Here is a 17,694-nt window from a genome sequence, read left to right on the forward strand (position 1 = left end):
TGTTTTGAAACAGTTACTTCGGGAACTGGGGACGTGAGGCATGGAGCCTGGTTAATCAGGCAGGCAGGTTTTGCCTCACACTGCTGCCTTGGCTGAGCTCCACAGACCCCCAACAAGAAGCTGCTGTGAGGGCTTGTCCAGCACGTTCACTCTCTGTTTTTTCCTCAAAGGACAAAAGGGGCTGCTGCTAATAAAGTAATTCGAGAAGGAATTCTAGGTGGAGCTTGCAAAGTTTATGTTACAACATTTCAAATTGCTGTAGCAATATCTGTGTTTAATTGAAAGAAGAGGATACAAAAAATCACCTGATTAGGTCTGAGAGAACAGAATGCTGAAAATTGAAAGTCTTGCATAGGGATTTTATCCCTAAAATAATATAGCTATGGGAATATACCTGTTACAAACTCCTCCTGTGTGAAATGCATAGGTGCTTCACTGGGAGTTTCAGTCCTGTGATACCTGGCTGCTTCCCTTTGATTTGTTTGCTGTGGCTGTTGCCCTCCAGGGGCTGTCATTGATCTTTTGGTCCTGCAGCAGCTCCCCCAACACTATGCAGCACCCTTCGTTTTCCCTCCTTGAGCTGGTAGGCGAAATGCTAGGGGCTTTTCTCCCTGTTTCAGGTGTGGCTGCCTGCCAGCTGCCTCCCCCTGCTCACCAACCCCATCTTCATCCATTTCTGTCCCGTGTCCTGCCTCTTCACCCTCACCACATCCCTCCAGATGCAGTTATTTGCTTTGTAATTGCAGCTGCTGGACTTGGTGTTTCCCACCAGCCCAGCCAAGTCACTAGTGATGTAGTTGCCTGACTGCTGCTTTGCATACCTGTCTCAGCAGGAAAGTAGCACTTTATCTCCCCCTCATCCTTCCCCCTCCTACCAAAAAACTTGCACGTAGTTTCACACGTTCTGCAAAAAGCATAGATTAAAATGTATGGTAACCTGCTTCTGGCTCATCCAGACAGGTTTAGCCTTTATGGTGATAGAGCATTTCCCAATATTTGGCTTTGTGTTTGCACTGATTCTCTGTGCATCGATACTTTGGTCCTGGGCTGTGGTTTCTCAGACTGAACATGCGGTAGCCTAAGACCTCAACTTCCTATCGCAGACATGGCATGTTTTTGCAGGTTCTGGTCTGTTTGCTTAGCAACGGCACTCGCAAGAAACAAAGGAGATGGTGCAAGCTGAAAAGCTGTGCTTCCCTAATCACATTCGTCTCCGAAAGATGGTTGATGAAGATGAACTGTAAAAAGTGAGCTCATACAATAAACACTTTCATAATGTTTACTGTTTAAAATACAGGTACAACTACCACAGCTGTTTTCCAAAGGGACCTGTAGTTTTGAAATTCCAGTCACAAGTTTTAGTGGTATATTTGAATTTGTTGAAGTGAATTCAGTAAAATTGATGGATATCTACTTATTTGCATTGGTTCTTAGAAGTGGGCTTTGGGTGTGAGGTATTATGGTGACTTCAACATAAAGTCCAATTTTTCTTAAATAGCAATGACTTCAGAATGCAACAAACACAGAAGGCTGGTTGTGAACTTCTGAGACATTCACAATTTTGTTTCATTGTAGAAAAATATCTGTCTGTTAAACAATTCAATTGGAATCTGCCTTGAGATGGAATCCTCCAAGGGAATACATATCTCTGGGATTAGAGTCGCTGTTCTGTGATGGGGAAATCTGAAGATAGCTGCAAGTAACGTACTGCTGGTGGCAAGGCCACCGTGCCAACAGAGTGGCAGCTACATGGGATTGTGGCCCCAGGAAGGAGGTTCAGTCAGCTGAAAGGGTGATTCCTGGAGAGATGAGACCGTATGTACTTTTCCTTGCAAAATGCAACTTTTTGTATTTTTATGTAAAAGTATGTACATACTTTTTGTATGTACTTTTCCTTGATGCAACTTGCAAAAGTTTCCCTTTGCAGGCTGTGCCTGATTGACATCTTTATAAATTTCAGAATCAAGGATAGAACATGAACTGCAAAATACTCAATTTACCTTGGGGAGCTTAGGTTGGCAGGGGGAATGCTGTCCTGCATGTAGAAAATTCTGACTTGGTCCATAATTTGATCTGTGGTCATCTTGACAGGTGAAATTTGAGCACTGTGAAGTGCATTTTATTACATTTCTGTGAAGAAGATTAGCAGAAGATATTTTACATTTCTCAAGGCAGCTTTCTAATGGGTGTTGCTGAAACGATGGAGGTAATGATCAGTTATACTTATCATTATTTTCTTTACCTGCAAGCTATAAAATATTGTGGTGAAATTATAAAAGCATCATTTTTATTGCACAGTTTCAGTGCTTCTGCCAGGAAATGTACAGCGTGTGACAATTCAGGCTGGTAACAGCTTTGTAAGTAGATCAATAGAATAGATTATTTATTCTTTTTTCTTCTTCTCTTTTTTTTTTTTTTTCTTTTTTTATTTTTTTTCTTTTTAAACAAAAGTTGCAAGTACTATATAGAGATAATGGGATCATGGTTTGTAAACCTTAAACCACACTTTCCTGCACAACAATCTGCAAAGATATTTTTTTTTTTTTTTTTTTTTTTTTTTTAATGGGTATGTGATTTTCAGCTGCAAGGGACTTCCTCTTTCTTCAAAAGGGCTAAGTAAATGTTGTTTCTGAGAACGTGCATCCCGCTGTTGCCTTCTAGTTTGTGCTTGAGCGATCAAGTGTATTGTTAAGTGAAGGGGTTGTCATGAGCCATTTTGTGACTCTCCACGTTTTTGATGTCAAATTTCAGCCAACGGCAGTGGGGACTCTGGATCTGCTGAGGAATTGCTTGGTATGCAAACGGGATCTGGGCAAGAGAGACCCCAGAATGCTACCTTGCCTTCATTCCTTCTGTAAGGACTGTCTTCCAGATCTGATTCAAGGATATAGCTGTATTCCCACTGGATATGAAGTTCTATATGAAGGTAATGTTTAAGAATCTCTGTTAGGCTTATGCTGTTTGTAAAACAGTATTATGAAAATAGGTGTATTGGGAATACTTCTTGTAGCCTGCTTCTCTAACGCACTACTTGAAAAGAACAAACTAGGAGAATGCAGATTTGTATGAGCAAAGGGTGGGTTGAGAACAAGCCTCCTTCAGGATGTTTTGCAGTCAACAGCAATGCTTTGAATAGAAATGCCACAGTCAGGCAACCTTTACATTTTCCAGAATGGTCTTGGTTGCATTTACCAAGTGTGACATTGTGAATATTTGCTTTGCTTAAAAAATGAATAAATCCTAAAGGAGCATGTAGTAATTTTTATTAGAATATGACTCTTGTGGTGCACTGAAACTCCTGGTGCCTTCCTTTTTTCTCATCATAAATGTGGTTTCACCCTATCTGAATACTTACAACTATAGGACGTACTGTAACTCACCCTAACCAGCTGACTAAAGCTAGTGAGAACAAGAAGCATTTTGAGACTGTGGCTCTTGAAATCTTGAAGTTATTTGCACAGGTTTTTGTAATGATGTTCATAGAAAATATGTAACATCTTCTGGAATAGGACTTAAATCACAGAATGCAGTCACTTTAAATGAATGAGGCTTAATTACCATAGGGAAACATTCCAGACTCATTACTAATTTATAAGAAGAGCAAAGGCACGTAGATGACTGGTATTTTCACAGGCTTTGAACTCCAGATGAATAAGTGGCATCATTCATTATCTCTTCCAAAGCAAATTTTAGAAACATGTAGGAAGAGAAGATACTTTCCCTGAGGTGATGATAATCTGACAAGAGAACATAAACTAGGTAAGTTGAGGTTTGAGAAAAAATAGAAACAGTGTTAGGAGGTCACTGTTGAAAGGCTAGCAAAGGAAAAGGGGATAACTTCATGACAAAGGAGAAAGGCTATTCATGGCAGGGTACAGACAGAAAAAGATATTCAGGTGATATGAAGGAGACAGAAGGCAAGGCAGTCATTTTGATTAAATGCCTCAAAATTTTAAATTACCAGACAGAGGTACCTACTTTATAATAAAACAACCACTACATTACTTTAATTTATCCTCATTTGACATGTAAGCTATTCCTTTCTCCCACTTGTTTATGTTTGTGAAGCGGAAAAGGGAAGTTTTGCCACTTGGTGATATTGGATGAAATGCAGCTACAGATTCTCACAAGTCATTAAAATATAAGATAGGTGTTTGAGCACTTGAGCAGGGATCGGGAATTATTTGTCTAGAGCAAATTAGAACAAAGACTAGTTTATTTCTGTATTCTTGAGGTTTCTCCATTTACTTCCTCATTCTCTTGTTGGTGGGGAACTTTTATGGGGAAAAAGCAAGATTAGAGAAATGACTGAGAAAAGAAATAATGAACAGTGATGACCCAGTGTAAATGAAGGGAGGCACCAGGTGCAAAGACTTGATTAATATATGAACAGCAAGAGCAGCAAAAAGAGAAAACCTACGTGTCTCTTAAATCATTGATTGAAACTGCAACCACCATGGGTCAGCCAGGACAAGTTTGTGAAATCTGCTGATGGCATGATGCTAAGCACTGCTTATCTCATCTGCATGTGCAGAAGGCACAATACCTACTCAATTTTCAATGTTATCTTTCAGTATGATTATACATTTGTGTCAATGATAAATTGTAAATAAAACAAGTGCTAAGCAACTTCAGCTGAGGTGTGAAATATTGTCTGTGAGTAAAATGCATTTGCCACTTGCTATGAATTCCTCAAGCAACATATAAGAATAGAAAAAGTGAACGTGGAGTCAATCTGAGATTTGCTGCAAATGCATGCTTTAATTTGTGGGTTTCGATATGTCATAGTGTAAGTAGCAGTATATCAACATAAATAGTTTGTTGTTGTTGTATTAAGATTGCTGAAGAGCTGTAGGTAAGTGGTCTGGATATTTGATGGTAGTTGATGTTGGATGCTTACTTTTATACCTGTATCTCAGTCTTAAGGTATGCCCTGAATGAAAGCTCTGAGGTAGACTGAGTTCCTACGGAAAAGCTGCATACGTGTCAGAATTTATTCAAAGCTGTGAGAAGTGAGAGTTTGATAGCAATTTAAATGAAACAAGAAAATAATTTTTGAAATTTGGCTCCTACAGGTGCTTCTAATATAAAGGGGACTTTAAGTTACTCAGTTTTTTACTTCTTTTTCTGCAGGCCAGTGTCACTTTCCTTTTTTTTCCTCCTCTCCTCATTTGGAAAAAAGAATTGCTATTTTATTCTTTTCTACAGATCTGCATGATTTTTGCTTCTAGTCTGCTTCGTACATGGGAAGGAAGAGTTTTAAAGAGTGAGACTGGGGATGAGAAAAACAGAAAATTCCTAAATCTCCTGAAATGATTTTCTCAGGCTACTGCACGAATTCTGCCTGTGTACGTTGCCACTCACCATGAAAACACACGCAATTGGTTCTTGAATGATGCATTGGCTTCTTGGGGCTGACCTTCCTAATGAGGACTGAAAACATTCAAAAACAAATTCATCCAGTTTACTGTGCCTATGCCTTCTTTCTGAGCTGGGGGTATGTGTAAAAATAAATTACCCTTTATCTGCAGCTCTTTCTCTTGTTTAGATGTTTGACGATCGATGTTGTTTTAATACTTTCAATATCACCAATGTAATAGTTTCAGAAGTAGCTGAAAGAGAACTGGAGGTCTGTTGTTGTGAAAAGTTCACAATTTGGAAGACCGTATCAGCTTGAGGGCTGGCTTTTTGTTGTTGTTTTGTATTTCTTTTTTTTAAAAAATCACAGGCAACCACTGTTTAAATTGCAAATTAGGCCTTTGAGAACAAGGCAGATGAGAACAGATGTACTAGAAAACCTTGCAGATTTACTCTAACTGATATTAAACCCTGGTATTTCCATTTTGTGACTGAATTAGGTATATCTGACCCCTACGTTGTACTTCACAGTTGTAAAATGAAGTTAGCAGTTGCCCAGCTTTATAAATTGCTTTGGGAAGTGGTGGATTTAATTGTATTATGTTTTTGTATTGAATTTGTATGTTGGGCTATTTTTTTTCCTGAAGTACTATTTTAAAAACATGCTTTGCCCTTTTGTGCTTCTCGAGCTTGGATAATAAAAGTCGTAGAAAATGGCTGCATAATTTCTTTTCACATTCCATGCATAAGTCAAAAACCATCCACACTTGCTTCTTGTTAGCTTTCTATGCACAGCGAAGGGTTCGAGATCCCCACTTAAATGCCAAGAAATGTGACATGAGAGAAATGCAAACTGAACTGGTAAGACAAACTGAAACCAGACTATTAAAGAGAACAAATGTGACTGTTGACAAGCGTCCACGTGCTGCATTCTATCATTTCCAGCTGAAAATGTATAGTTTATCTTATAAGATAGATGCTGTGTATAACTGTGGATTCCCAATTGTGAATGGCTCGTTAGCAAGGGACACCCAAAACTCTGCCAAGCATTGGTCATGCTTGCATTTACTGTCTTCAAAGTTACCTTCAAGGGGTTTGTTTCAAGAAGGTTGAGCTTGGACTCCCGTGGCTCTAGGCTTTGGCATTAAGAGCATGGTGTACTAGCATAAAGAGGAGCCTCCAGGTGCCAGCACACAATGCCTTGTCTTGTACCAAGTCTGTACATAAGAAAAATACACTTCTGTAGAGTTCTTTAAATTGTATTGAAGCTTAGAGTGGAGTACAATTTGTCCTTCCTGGTGTTACAACTGTCATATCTAGAGGCCCTAAATAAGCTTGTTTTGATGCGATCATATATGGTAAGTGATGCAATGCATCATTCCTATTAATTCTGAAGGAGAACACCAATTTGCTTTAATTAGATCCACTTAACACAAAATATGTGTTTCGTTTCTAAAACGGGAAGTAAAAAGGTTATTCCAAGGATGGAAACTGTTCATAATGTATTTATTTAGTCATCCTAAAATGGATTTAAGGTTACTCAGCCCTTCTCACACTGTTGTTCAGATGCCAGATCCAAAAGGCAAGTGAAACAATGGGGGGATAGCTAAATATGAAGATGCGAAGTCGGAGGTTGTATTCAGAACTGTTTCCTATAACCTGTAATTGGGTCTCTAAGGAAGTGTAAATTATGTCTGCAGTTTGAGCTGTAGCTAATGCTCTCTGAGAATAATTATTCTGATGGTTGTTGGAGGAAAAAGAACAGAGGAATAGGTGCAACATGTGGACAGCAAGTATAAATGTGGTGTGTATGATAGCTCCAATGTTTGTTTCTTTATGCTAATCAATTCTCAGGATAATAATAGGCTGTTAATTATCTGCATTGATTTATTTCCCAGACAACCAGCTTGAGGGTTCTTTCTGTTTAGGCCTGACCAGACTATAAGACCTTGAAAGAAAACTGTGAGGTGAGGCTTTTGATGTTCAAAAGGTCTTTGTACTCAGTTTCTATACGTGGTGCAGAGGTTAGTTTGCACTTTCAGGGATGATTGCTGCAAATTATCTACAGCTCTTTCACTTACAAATTAGATTGCTGCAATACAGGTGGATTAAAAACTTGAGGGCACTCAGCAAATTTACATCTTTGTGCTTTTACACTGGAACACTCCGTACAGGGGTCGCTGCCGTGATGTCCACTTACTATTCCTTGGGTTCAGTGCAGCGCTGAAGCTTTCACTACCAGAAGAGGAACTGCTGTGGTATGTGAGAAATGTGACCTGCAATACGGTAGGGCTTGAATGGCATACGCTTGAGTGGGCTTTGGTGGCAGAACCCTAATGTTTTCCCAAAAGCTGATTTTGGATATGGTGCTGGAATGTCCAGACTGAGTGTCTGTGTCTGACTACTGGATCCACTGCCTTTGAATTTCTGTTTTCCCCAGCCTGCTCTCTATTCACTATCGCTGATGGGAGTGCAGGAGTGGAAATGAACACTTGCCTTATGAAGGGCTGCAGACCACTTCAGCAAGGTACAAGTCTGCTGTTGAAGCTGTTCAGGGCTCCAATGTGTGTCTGTATATAAACTGAACACATGCATACGTAACATACACGCTTCTCTAAGCATGTTATTCTCTAGGGCTGGTGTTTTTTGTAGTGGTGTTCAGGTGCAGTAGTCTACTGTGAAAGGAATAGTGGAGCCCTGGAAGGATGTATGTGTAAGACTACTCCTCCACATACCTCATGTGATGAAACTTCCTGGGAGTCTGTTCAGCACAAAGTGGTCTTCAGTGCTTGCTCAATACTACCTGGTAACTCAAATTCATAGAGAACAGCTTATCTGTGGTTTATCCTGCATATCGTTCTACAATAGGGTTTTATCCTGCATATCACACTGAAACAGAGCTCAAATCTAACATTAGGATCCTTGCTGGCCTTTCTAAATTTGTGCCCATCCCTTTAGCAATGAAGTCTGGTGTCTTAAACGATCGTTTCAATGGATAAACAGCAGAAATTAATGAACTTATAAAAAAAAATATGTATGCAAACATTTCTGTCTCCTTCCTCCAATATTGTTTACATACAAACTCTACATATTTTATGTCAACAGCTCTTAGTTTTTTTTTGTATATCTAGAGATTTTGATAACAATAATGGACCTCATCTGGGCATCATGATTGCATCATAGCTGAATTTGGCTCCTGATCTCTTAATATGTCAACTCTGTTGTTTGAATGCTGTAATTCTGTGTTGGATTACTATTTAGATCCAGAAATTGCATCATTCTCATACGTACAAACAGCAAGTCTCTGGGGCTTCTGACTATTCTCCCCTTCACCCACGGTGCTGTAATAATGATATATTTAAATGAGCTGTCTGCAAAGTACAGGTTCTTAAAACAAGTTAGCACAGTTGTTTAGAGGTAGCAGTGAGGAAGTAAGGCAAGAAAAATACTTAGGGAATGGTCTGCAAAGTGTGTTGGGGGAGTGAATGGTGTAAGACCTGCTGCTGCCTGAGCCTGGAAAAGCTCTACTCCTCCCTTCTGCACGCTTGCTCCAGGTTATTCTGATGACTGAGAGAAGACCCAGGCAAGAAGGGAAGTAGGATGCTGCTATTTATTCTCTCTATGGGATTTTTACTTCACCACTTCAGGAAAAATACAACCAAGTCAAGTTAAGAGAGGCCTTAATGAACCTCAGAAAGGTGAAAGCAAGAAGGAAGGCGAGAGAAAAATACAATACACTTCATAGTGGGCCAGTACACCTCTTTGACCTGCTGATTTGTCGGCATTTCTTGCTGAAGAGGGGGGAGCAGCCCCGCGTACCCTGTGGAAGGTGCAGCCACTTTTGTCTGCAGTACGGCAAAGCCTGATTCCAGGGAGCGCGTTGTGTGTGCGGTTCTGCTTAATAACCCTCTGCTTCCTGACAGAAGTGACTTTGTGGGCAGCTAAGTGACACTTTATCCAGAGGACAGGTAAGGGGTTTCTAGGAAATTGTGCTTTACCTTGAGCACAAACACAGCAGCATGCTCTCTTTGTGTTGTTGAAGTAGCTGCTGCTTGTGGCTATTTGTAAGTGTCTGTGTAACATTTACTTAATTTCAGGACAATTGCTTCACAAACCATTCTGTAGTGTATTTATTGTGCCAAACTATCATTAGATTTTGCAGGAAATTTGTATCGAAAAAGGTTGGGCATTTCCAGGGAGCAGAGATTTTGATTAAATGGAAAAGGAAGGAAATGAGAAGTCCAATTAGCTGAACAAGTGTGATCTCCAAAGCTACCACATTCAGGGAATCCCTCTCCTAGCAAGATGCAAATGTCTTCTGTGCTTGTAATGGAGTCTTAAAAAATATACAATTCAGTATTAGGACAGGTGAAAAGGTGCTTGCTGATTAGTGCTTGTACGAGTAGGAAACTGTTTCCAATACAGTACTGCCATGGTGTCCCCATTATTTTTCCTGTTAACTTACAATGTTTGTTCTGATTTTTTTATTTTATTTTATTTTATTCCTTTAAGCTGAGAGCTATACATGCTTTGTGTGTTTTCAAGGGAGTTTCAGAGGCGATAGCCCTGTAATTCAAAGTTACTTGGATATTTGAGACGCTCTTGGCATTTACACAACCAGAGCTGTACTTCATTTGATGGTCTGTGGTAGTGATTCTAACGTGATGTTCTGACCTATGTGTGTGACTTGCTCCACGGATATTTTTGTAACAGCACTGATTTCAGTAGCAAAGCTATGATCTCAAACATGGGGGAGAAATGGTAACCTGGCATCCTGAGCGTTGCTTTTAGATATCCCCAGATATTACTCAGCAGTTGTGTCTTGTACCCTCAAAATGGTGACTGTTCTAAACTTCCTAATACCACCAGGCTTCTCAGTATATTTCAGGAGGATTCTGTGCAGAACTGAAATCTGTGCATGAAAATATGTTTTCTTAAGGTAAAAGGTATTGAAGTTTTCTTTAAAAAAAATTAAAGAGATAGTATTGTCTGTTCTTAAATTAATGTATTCTTTATACAATGTATTTCATACTTCACTGGTTTGAAACAGATTAGTACAATTTAAAGTTCAAGTGAACTAGCCTAAGGCTGTGAGCATTACATTAAATATCATTCAGCTGGTATAATTTGATTTAACATTCTGCACTAACTGGATAGCCTTGGAATGTAATAAAATATGTAACTTCAATATTAACCTTTTTAACCTTACGAGGAGGAATCAAGGAAGTTGTTCCTCCTGTGGCAAAGTGAAGGAGTAACTGTGACAGCCATGCATTTCTTACTTGATAGACTCACCTGTTGCTAATTTCCTCTTCAGTCAATTTGTGGCGTACTGCGCAGTCTCAGTATGGAGGTTTTCTCTTTACATTAGCCAGATCAAGGACTGGCACTGCTTGGACAGTGCTGTTAGGGGAGTAAGACACTGGTTAAAGGTCTCAAAGGGCTAGAGGCAATTCCCTGTAAAGTCAGGAGATGGTTTCCTATCACTGCACCAAGAATTAGAGCATGTCCTATGAGACTTACTTGAGAGGCTGCCTGTAAAGTAGGATTTTTGCTACCTAGATTATCAATCAAAATATATCCATGTATTTCTGCTGCTGCTATTAAAATGGAGTTGCTTTGCAAGGTGCTCACATAGAAACTTGAAAACGGTTTCACCTTGTAGGAATTAGCACTGCAATTCACTGATGCTTGTAGTACGCACCATTTGCAAGGAGTAGAAGGGCTCTGTCTGTGTAACACATCTCGTCTTAAGTACTGCAGTGCTCCTGCCGTGGTTACATTTCTCTAGAGAACCGAGCTGTTAATGGAATGTGTAAAAGACACAGAACCGTAATCCGGGGAAGCAGAGGGAGGTTACAGTGTGACTAATATAAAAGCATCTCATTGTCCTAGGGTGTAACAGATGAAGGTGGTTAGCTTCAAGTATTGTAGGTAAGTAAGATACCCTCTTAGCTGCATTCCTAATATTAAGGATTCAAAGGGAAGGAAGTTAGACACTTCTACAGCTTTTTGCTGTCACGGCCATCTTTATCAAAAGAATTTTTTAGCCTCTTTGTAACTCTGTCACCAGAACACCCTTAAACAGGTCTCAAGTTACACACCCAGGAGATGAGCAAAGCACTGGCAGCTGCTTGCGTTGCCCTTTTCCCCAGGGGAGGCTTGTAGCTGAGTAGCACAGCCACCTGTGGATACCACCTGCTTCTCTGCACGCCTGGTGGAAGCAATTCTATCTAAGATGTCTTCTTTCGAAGGAGATGCAACAATGCAAAGTTTTTTTTTTTTTTTTTTTTTTTTTTTTCCCAAAGCATTTATGAAAGAAAATGAACTTATTGAGGCATCTGACCGTATAGTGCTTTTGTCAGAAGTGGTAATGTAGGAAGGGCTTTATGTGTCTCTGCAATTTGTTAAAAATAAAAGTAGCCCAGATCTGAAACTGGTAGGCATGCAGGGTTAGAACTGCGCTTCTGGTCAGGGACTGTAGGACCTGTGTTGCAAAGGCAGGTGACACCAAGCTGGAAAACGTGAGTGTCTCTGATAACCATCTAATGTGAAGAGTAACAGATTCAAGATTTGTTTTATCTACAAGTCACCTTCCTTATTTCAAAATAATTTTAGTTAAGGCGAGAGCATATTGAATGGTGTCAGTTCAGTAAAAAGTTGTAATTGATCTTGCTTTTTAAAAACTTGCTTTAAGTGAGTTTGCATCATTTAGTCATGGAAAATATTTCTATTAGTTATCATGAATGGATCGCTTGACAAGGTGAGAGTAGCGTTAAAATTCTGTTCTCAACAAAATGGAAAGACTTAGATATAAAAAACACTCGATAAGATAAGGTAAAAATAGACTGACACCACCACCTCTAAGGGTTTGGATTCACATCTACACCCGTTTACAGCAATGTGGTCAGAGACAGACATCACTTTTCAAAAAAAACACTAGATCATCTAGCAGAGTGAATTCTAGCCCCAGAAGTCTAGGAATGCAATAGCAGAGACACAGAAATGCAGTTATACAGTTATGGACAACTTCTGGAATGGTGCTGGTAGTTCTCAGCCCAGTCACACCGTACCTAATGAAGGTGGAGCCAGATTTTGCTGCTTATGCTGCTCGCTTTGCTTTGCTTCAGGGGTGTCAGTGGAACACAGTCTGATCACTTTGTGTCACTTGTGGACTTGTTGTAGTGGACGTTTTGCAATTCTGACTTTTACTTAGGCAACTTTAAACTTTTACATTGACTTTTTACTTCTGTTAACATCTTTTTACTCCTCTCTATGACTTCAGTTGGAAAGCATGCTGTGCTGGAAAACTAGTATTAGGCAATGTGCATTTTATGCTTTGGTATACCTCTGGTAATGCAAAGCTGATCTAGAAGAACTGCAGCTGGTATCAGAAAGCACAAGTAGCAAGACTCTGTAACAAAAGTATAAAGCTTAAGGTGCACCTCAGCTTTTATCAAAGCTTCAAGCCCTGATGAATTCGTGGGAATTTGGACATGTGGATATCCTTGATAAATACTGAGATAAATCACCTGAACCATAGTATATTTCTAGGGATTTTGTTGCTTTGTTTTTCTTCCGTTTGTATTGAACTAGATCTAGCCACAAGTAACTTAAGGCTTGAAGAATGCCTCTAATTTCCTGGAACTAAGTGTTGGTTTGATGTTTTAAAAAAAAAAAAAAAAAAAAAAAAAAAGCCAGCAATACTTAAGTGTGGTTTATATCATTTCCTGGTTCACATGGCTGCTGTGCGTTGTTTAATTTATTTATTTATTTTAAGTGCAGGTATCCTTTCCTGCCCTGTGTGTAAACAGACCTGCTTTGCAAGAGATGTAGTTGAAAATTTCTTTCTCAAGGACTTTCACACTGATAATTCAGCTATGGCAAAGGTAAGTGAAAGCCACTAAGTAGGGTGCTTTGTGAGTCGTTAAAACACCACCAAAGTGACATTGTTGGATGAGCAGAACAAATTGTATACAACAACAGACTCTCTTACATTTTGCTTTTGCAGCACTTTAATTGCATCACTGCAAGGGATGGACATACTGCCTTCATATTACTCTTCTAACTTTATTTGAAGAACGATTTTGACTGCTTATATATTATAACTATTGTTTCTATATTGTTTATACATTATCTAGAAGATAATGGATCTCTTGGAATTCTCATTATTCTGTTTCTGCTCTCTACACAAAGTAAACAGAAACAAAGACTATTGGCTTAGTGGTTACACCAAGATTACCCTTTAGATCCTATGTGGGATTATCATTTTCTGATCGTCTGTTTTAATCATTTAAAAAAAAAAAAAAGAAAAAGGTCACATCACATTTTAGTTTCTCATTGGGGAATGGATGCAAAAGATGATTGTGAAGCATAAGATTACTATCTTGGCCAGGTATTGACACTGTACACAGATGGGTTTTACTTGTGTAAAATACCCAGATGACAAGCAGGTCTATTCTCACAATACTTTACTTGCTGCTTCTTTGTGATGCCAGGAGAAAGGCAGAGGAAGGTGTTGATCTCTGATCCATCTATTGCAGTACGGTATTATATTATTTGCATGAGTAAGAGAAATTTCAGAATGTGGTAGGAAACTTGTCAAAACTAATCTGTAATCTGCTGACCGCGTTAGCCAAAGTGTGCTCCAAAGCAAAGGACTAGTACCCAAGAGCCAGGGATGTTGGACTTCACCTTTTGAACCAGATCCTGGACGTCTGTCTCTTGTGTGCTTTTGTTGATTCTGAAAGAAACTGGATAGCTGCATTAGGTATTCAGTTTCAGAACCACTGGGTAGAGGGGAACACTTTTGCTATAATGTAGGATGGAAGCTGTATCTTTCCAGTCCTCTGAACTGCCATCGTTATATGTGTTGGGATTTCTTAATTATCACGACTCACTTCATTTACCTTTCAATGACAATTGGTGTAGAAACAAAATCAAATGAGGATATCTAATATCTTCAAAAGAACTATATTATTTTTTTTTAGACCTTCTTTAAAAGAAACTTTTTCTTTCGTGTAACCTTGTAGGAGTCCTATGAGGAGTTCAGTAAAGCAGAATTCTTACTGGAGCACAGGAGTACTCTAGAGGGACTTGAGAACCCTCCTGATAGTTTTGGGCTTGCTTCCTTTTTATTGACAGTCATGTAAGAGTAAGCCTTGCTTACTGCCTTTTAACCACCCTTCCCTCAAAAACAAAGCTATGAATGATATATGAGGATATATGAGGAGGGCTACGAAGATGGTGAAAGGCCTGGAGGGGAAGACGTACGAGGAACGGCTGAGGTCACTGGGCCTGTTCAGCCTGGAGAAGAGGAGGCTGAGGGGAGACCTCATCACAGTCTACAACTTCCTCGTAAGGGGGTGTCGAGAGGCAGGAGACCTTTTCTCCATTAACACTAGTGACAGGACCCGCGGGAATGGGGTTAAGCTGAGGCAGGGGAAATTTAGGCTGGACGTCAGGAGGGGGTTCTTCACAGAGAGGGTGGTTGCACACTGGAACAGGCTCCCCAGGGAAGTGGTCACTGCACCGAGCCTGTCTGAATTTAAGAAGAGATTGGACTGTGAACTTAGGCACATGGTCTGAACTTTTGGGTAGACCTGTGCGGTGTCAAGAGTTGGACTTGATGATCCTTAAGGGTCCCTTCCAACTCAGGATATTCTATGATTCTATGATTCTATGATTCTATATCAGAGAAGCACCAACTCATCCAATTGAAGCACAGCCGAACAGCCATCGTTTTATTAATTCACCTACTGTTTTCAAATGGGAATCTGTCAAGACTCATAACAAAGATGTTTTTCAATGTGTGAGATAGTGAAGCATAAACAATAGAAAGTACTATATACAAGCCGCAGAAATTTCAAAAACATTCACTTCAAAATCTCTTGCTCAAAAGGCTCTTTTTACATCACAAATAACCTAACTCTGGGATAACTCCGTGCTCTGCAACTTAAAAATAACGCTAACATAAGCTCTAGTCAGGCTGTCTGACAGCGGAACAGTTGCACGTAAACCTGTGATTAGGCAGTTTTGGTTATTGCCAAGAAGGCAGAGCAGCTCTGAACTTGTGACCTGTTTCCCATGCAGGTGGTTTGTAAGTGCATTTTAACTTAGCCACTTCTTTTGTAACAGGCTTTGCTTCCCAGAATACTTTTGCATTTTGGTTATATAAGTTATATTAGGCTTTTTGTTTTAAAGTGAAACATATACGTTTTGAAAAACGTTGTTGAGAAGCAAATGGCTAAAACTGTGTCATGGCTTACATGAATACTTTCCTGCCTAGACAACCTAACACATTTAAAAATTTGCTTTTGTTGTCCTACTGTCAGAGAGAAATCTCTTTGAAAGAGATGGGAAATACTTAGAAACTCTTAACTGAGCTGATAAGAGATCAATTTGGAAATTCCAGGCCCACTGAAGAGAATGGTAAAACTTAAATGAACAGGAATAAAGTTTTTTTTGTTCTTGTGCTGAAGTAAAACCTTTGAGCCAAACATGAGTCTCAGAAGTGGGCTTGGATATGGCTATTCCATTTAGTGTTAAAGCTGTGATTTAACACTAAGAAGACCATCAAAGAAAGAACTGTAATTGTTCTTCCCTCAGGATATCTAAGATCATGATCTGGGACTCAGCAAAGAGAAACTTGACTTTTAAATTTACCAGGACTTGCATCAGGGCCTACATGCTGAATACTTCCAAATACTTCTCTTTGTGTTTCCCATTAGAGTAGTGGGGATGCAATTGTAACAAAACCATATTGAAGATAAGCTGATGCACAATAGAAAGGAAGCACACCATAGGGAAGTCACTTTGCCATCTATTATTAGCTGCTTGAGTAGCTATAACAACAGCAGTAATATTCAAGAACTATGCATAACTACAGTAAATATTTTGTAACTGTGTAGGAAATGTTTGAGTTTGATAAACTGGTGGCAAAGCTTTTATGGTTTGAATATGGTAAAATTATATAATTATTTTCACTCTGCCCATTAGTACCTATTTGTGGCTACAGTATGTTAGAAACATTGGTGTTAGGAGATTTCAACAAGGTATTTTATGCCTCATGCAAATCCTTTTTAAGAGAAGTATCATTATAGTCACCTTGAAATAACTCCTGAGGTCATTCTGGATAACGAAGGAGTCAAATCACTCTCTTCACTTACATGGCGCTTTATTCATTTCACTTTTAGCGATGGTTCCAGACAACATGGTCAATAAGAAATGACATTTCCTAAATTGTTGAATCGATAGAGATGATAGTTACAAATTCCAGTTTATTTGATGTTCCCATGTCTGTCTTATGTTTCCAGTTCATTACAGTTGATATCAATATACAAATTGAGCTTGGTTTTGGTCATCTCTTTAGAGTATAGGAAATAAGTTTTTTTTATTAGGAGTATGTGGGTGTTCCTGTATTGTGTATACCATAGCCTATAGATTTTGTAGGTTTTCATACCTACAAATAACTATTGTGCTAGAGCACAGAAAGACAGTATGTTTTAAGAGCTTCAATTTGTAATTTTACTCTGGGACCTTTTACAACAATAACTGAGCTACTAAAATCGCTTGAATTGCTCTAATCCAACAAAGCAAAATACTAAGCTTACTGATCTGAATCACAGTTTGTTAGTTTGTACAGTCTAATTTGTTATCCATGTATGTAATTGTGCTTTTTGTTCTTAGAGCTGCTCCATGTGTAAAGAGAAGAAACCTGCTCACAGTCTCTGCACAAGCTGCAATAAGTGGTTGTGCAGCACATGTACAGAGGAACACAGACATGGCAATGAAACTGGAGACCGCTTCCTGTCTGTATCCCTGAAGGGCTGCACAGGTACTGAAGATATGCTTTGAAAGTCTAGGCTTGTTCTCATATGAGTTATTCAGTTGAGAATGGAGCGCACACAGGTTCTGTGCTAGAGACATCATGTTCTGACTGAGTGTGACTTTAAAGTGTATATACACGTAAATGAGACATTATGGGATTCTATATCACATTAGGTGTCTGAACTTGCCTTTGCCACAATCAGTAATCCATGTTATTTGAGAAATTCTGGATATTTGTTTCTCACAGAGACAGTCTGTTCCATGTACCTTTTCCATCTGTGGAGTGATGGGTTTTGGTTTGGTAGGCTGCAAGACCAGTTGTCCTTGCCCTTCTGGTATTTCTGTGCCCAGCAGGAAACTGCCATAAAGCAATTCCCATGTTTTATGGACAAGGAAGGGGGGGGTATGGAGGGGAAGTCAGACAGCAAAAGGCTGTGGCCTCTATAGGATGTTCCTTTCACAAACATGGAGTGAAGAACGTGCTTCCTGAGTGTGATCAGTGTATTG

General features: G+C 39.4%; 1 protein-coding gene across 11 annotated transcripts in view; it reads left to right on the forward strand.

The window, feature by feature from the left end:
- The first annotated feature begins 329 nt into the window (after nucleotides 1–329).
- The window catches only part of TRIM66 (tripartite motif containing 66), a 46,565-nt gene continuing 29,200 nt past the window's right edge, over nucleotides 330–17,694 (forward strand). For 4 of the 11 annotated variants that reach the window (XM_084521627.1, XM_084521624.1, XM_084521630.1 and 1 more), the window contains exons 1-3: nucleotides 2,622–2,926; nucleotides 13,144–13,247; nucleotides 17,047–17,194. In XM_084521627.1, the coding sequence (XP_084377753.1) occupies nucleotides 2,707–2,926; nucleotides 13,144–13,247; nucleotides 17,047–17,194 (472 nt within the window). In that variant the 5' untranslated portion in view covers nucleotides 2,622–2,706. Of the gene's footprint in view, nucleotides 1,248–1,498; nucleotides 1,816–2,091; nucleotides 2,207–2,621; nucleotides 2,927–3,652; nucleotides 3,760–10,717; nucleotides 11,293–11,508; nucleotides 11,630–11,715; nucleotides 11,883–13,138; nucleotides 13,248–17,046; nucleotides 17,195–17,694 lie in introns of those variants that run through there. The other 7 variants (XM_084521629.1, XM_084521633.1, XM_084521626.1 and 4 more) reach the window with 7 other exon arrangements.

Source organism: Aythya ferina, assembly GCF_964211825.1.
Source record: "Aythya ferina genome assembly, chromosome: 5".
Taxonomy (NCBI): domain Eukaryota; kingdom Metazoa; phylum Chordata; class Aves; order Anseriformes; family Anatidae; genus Aythya; species Aythya ferina.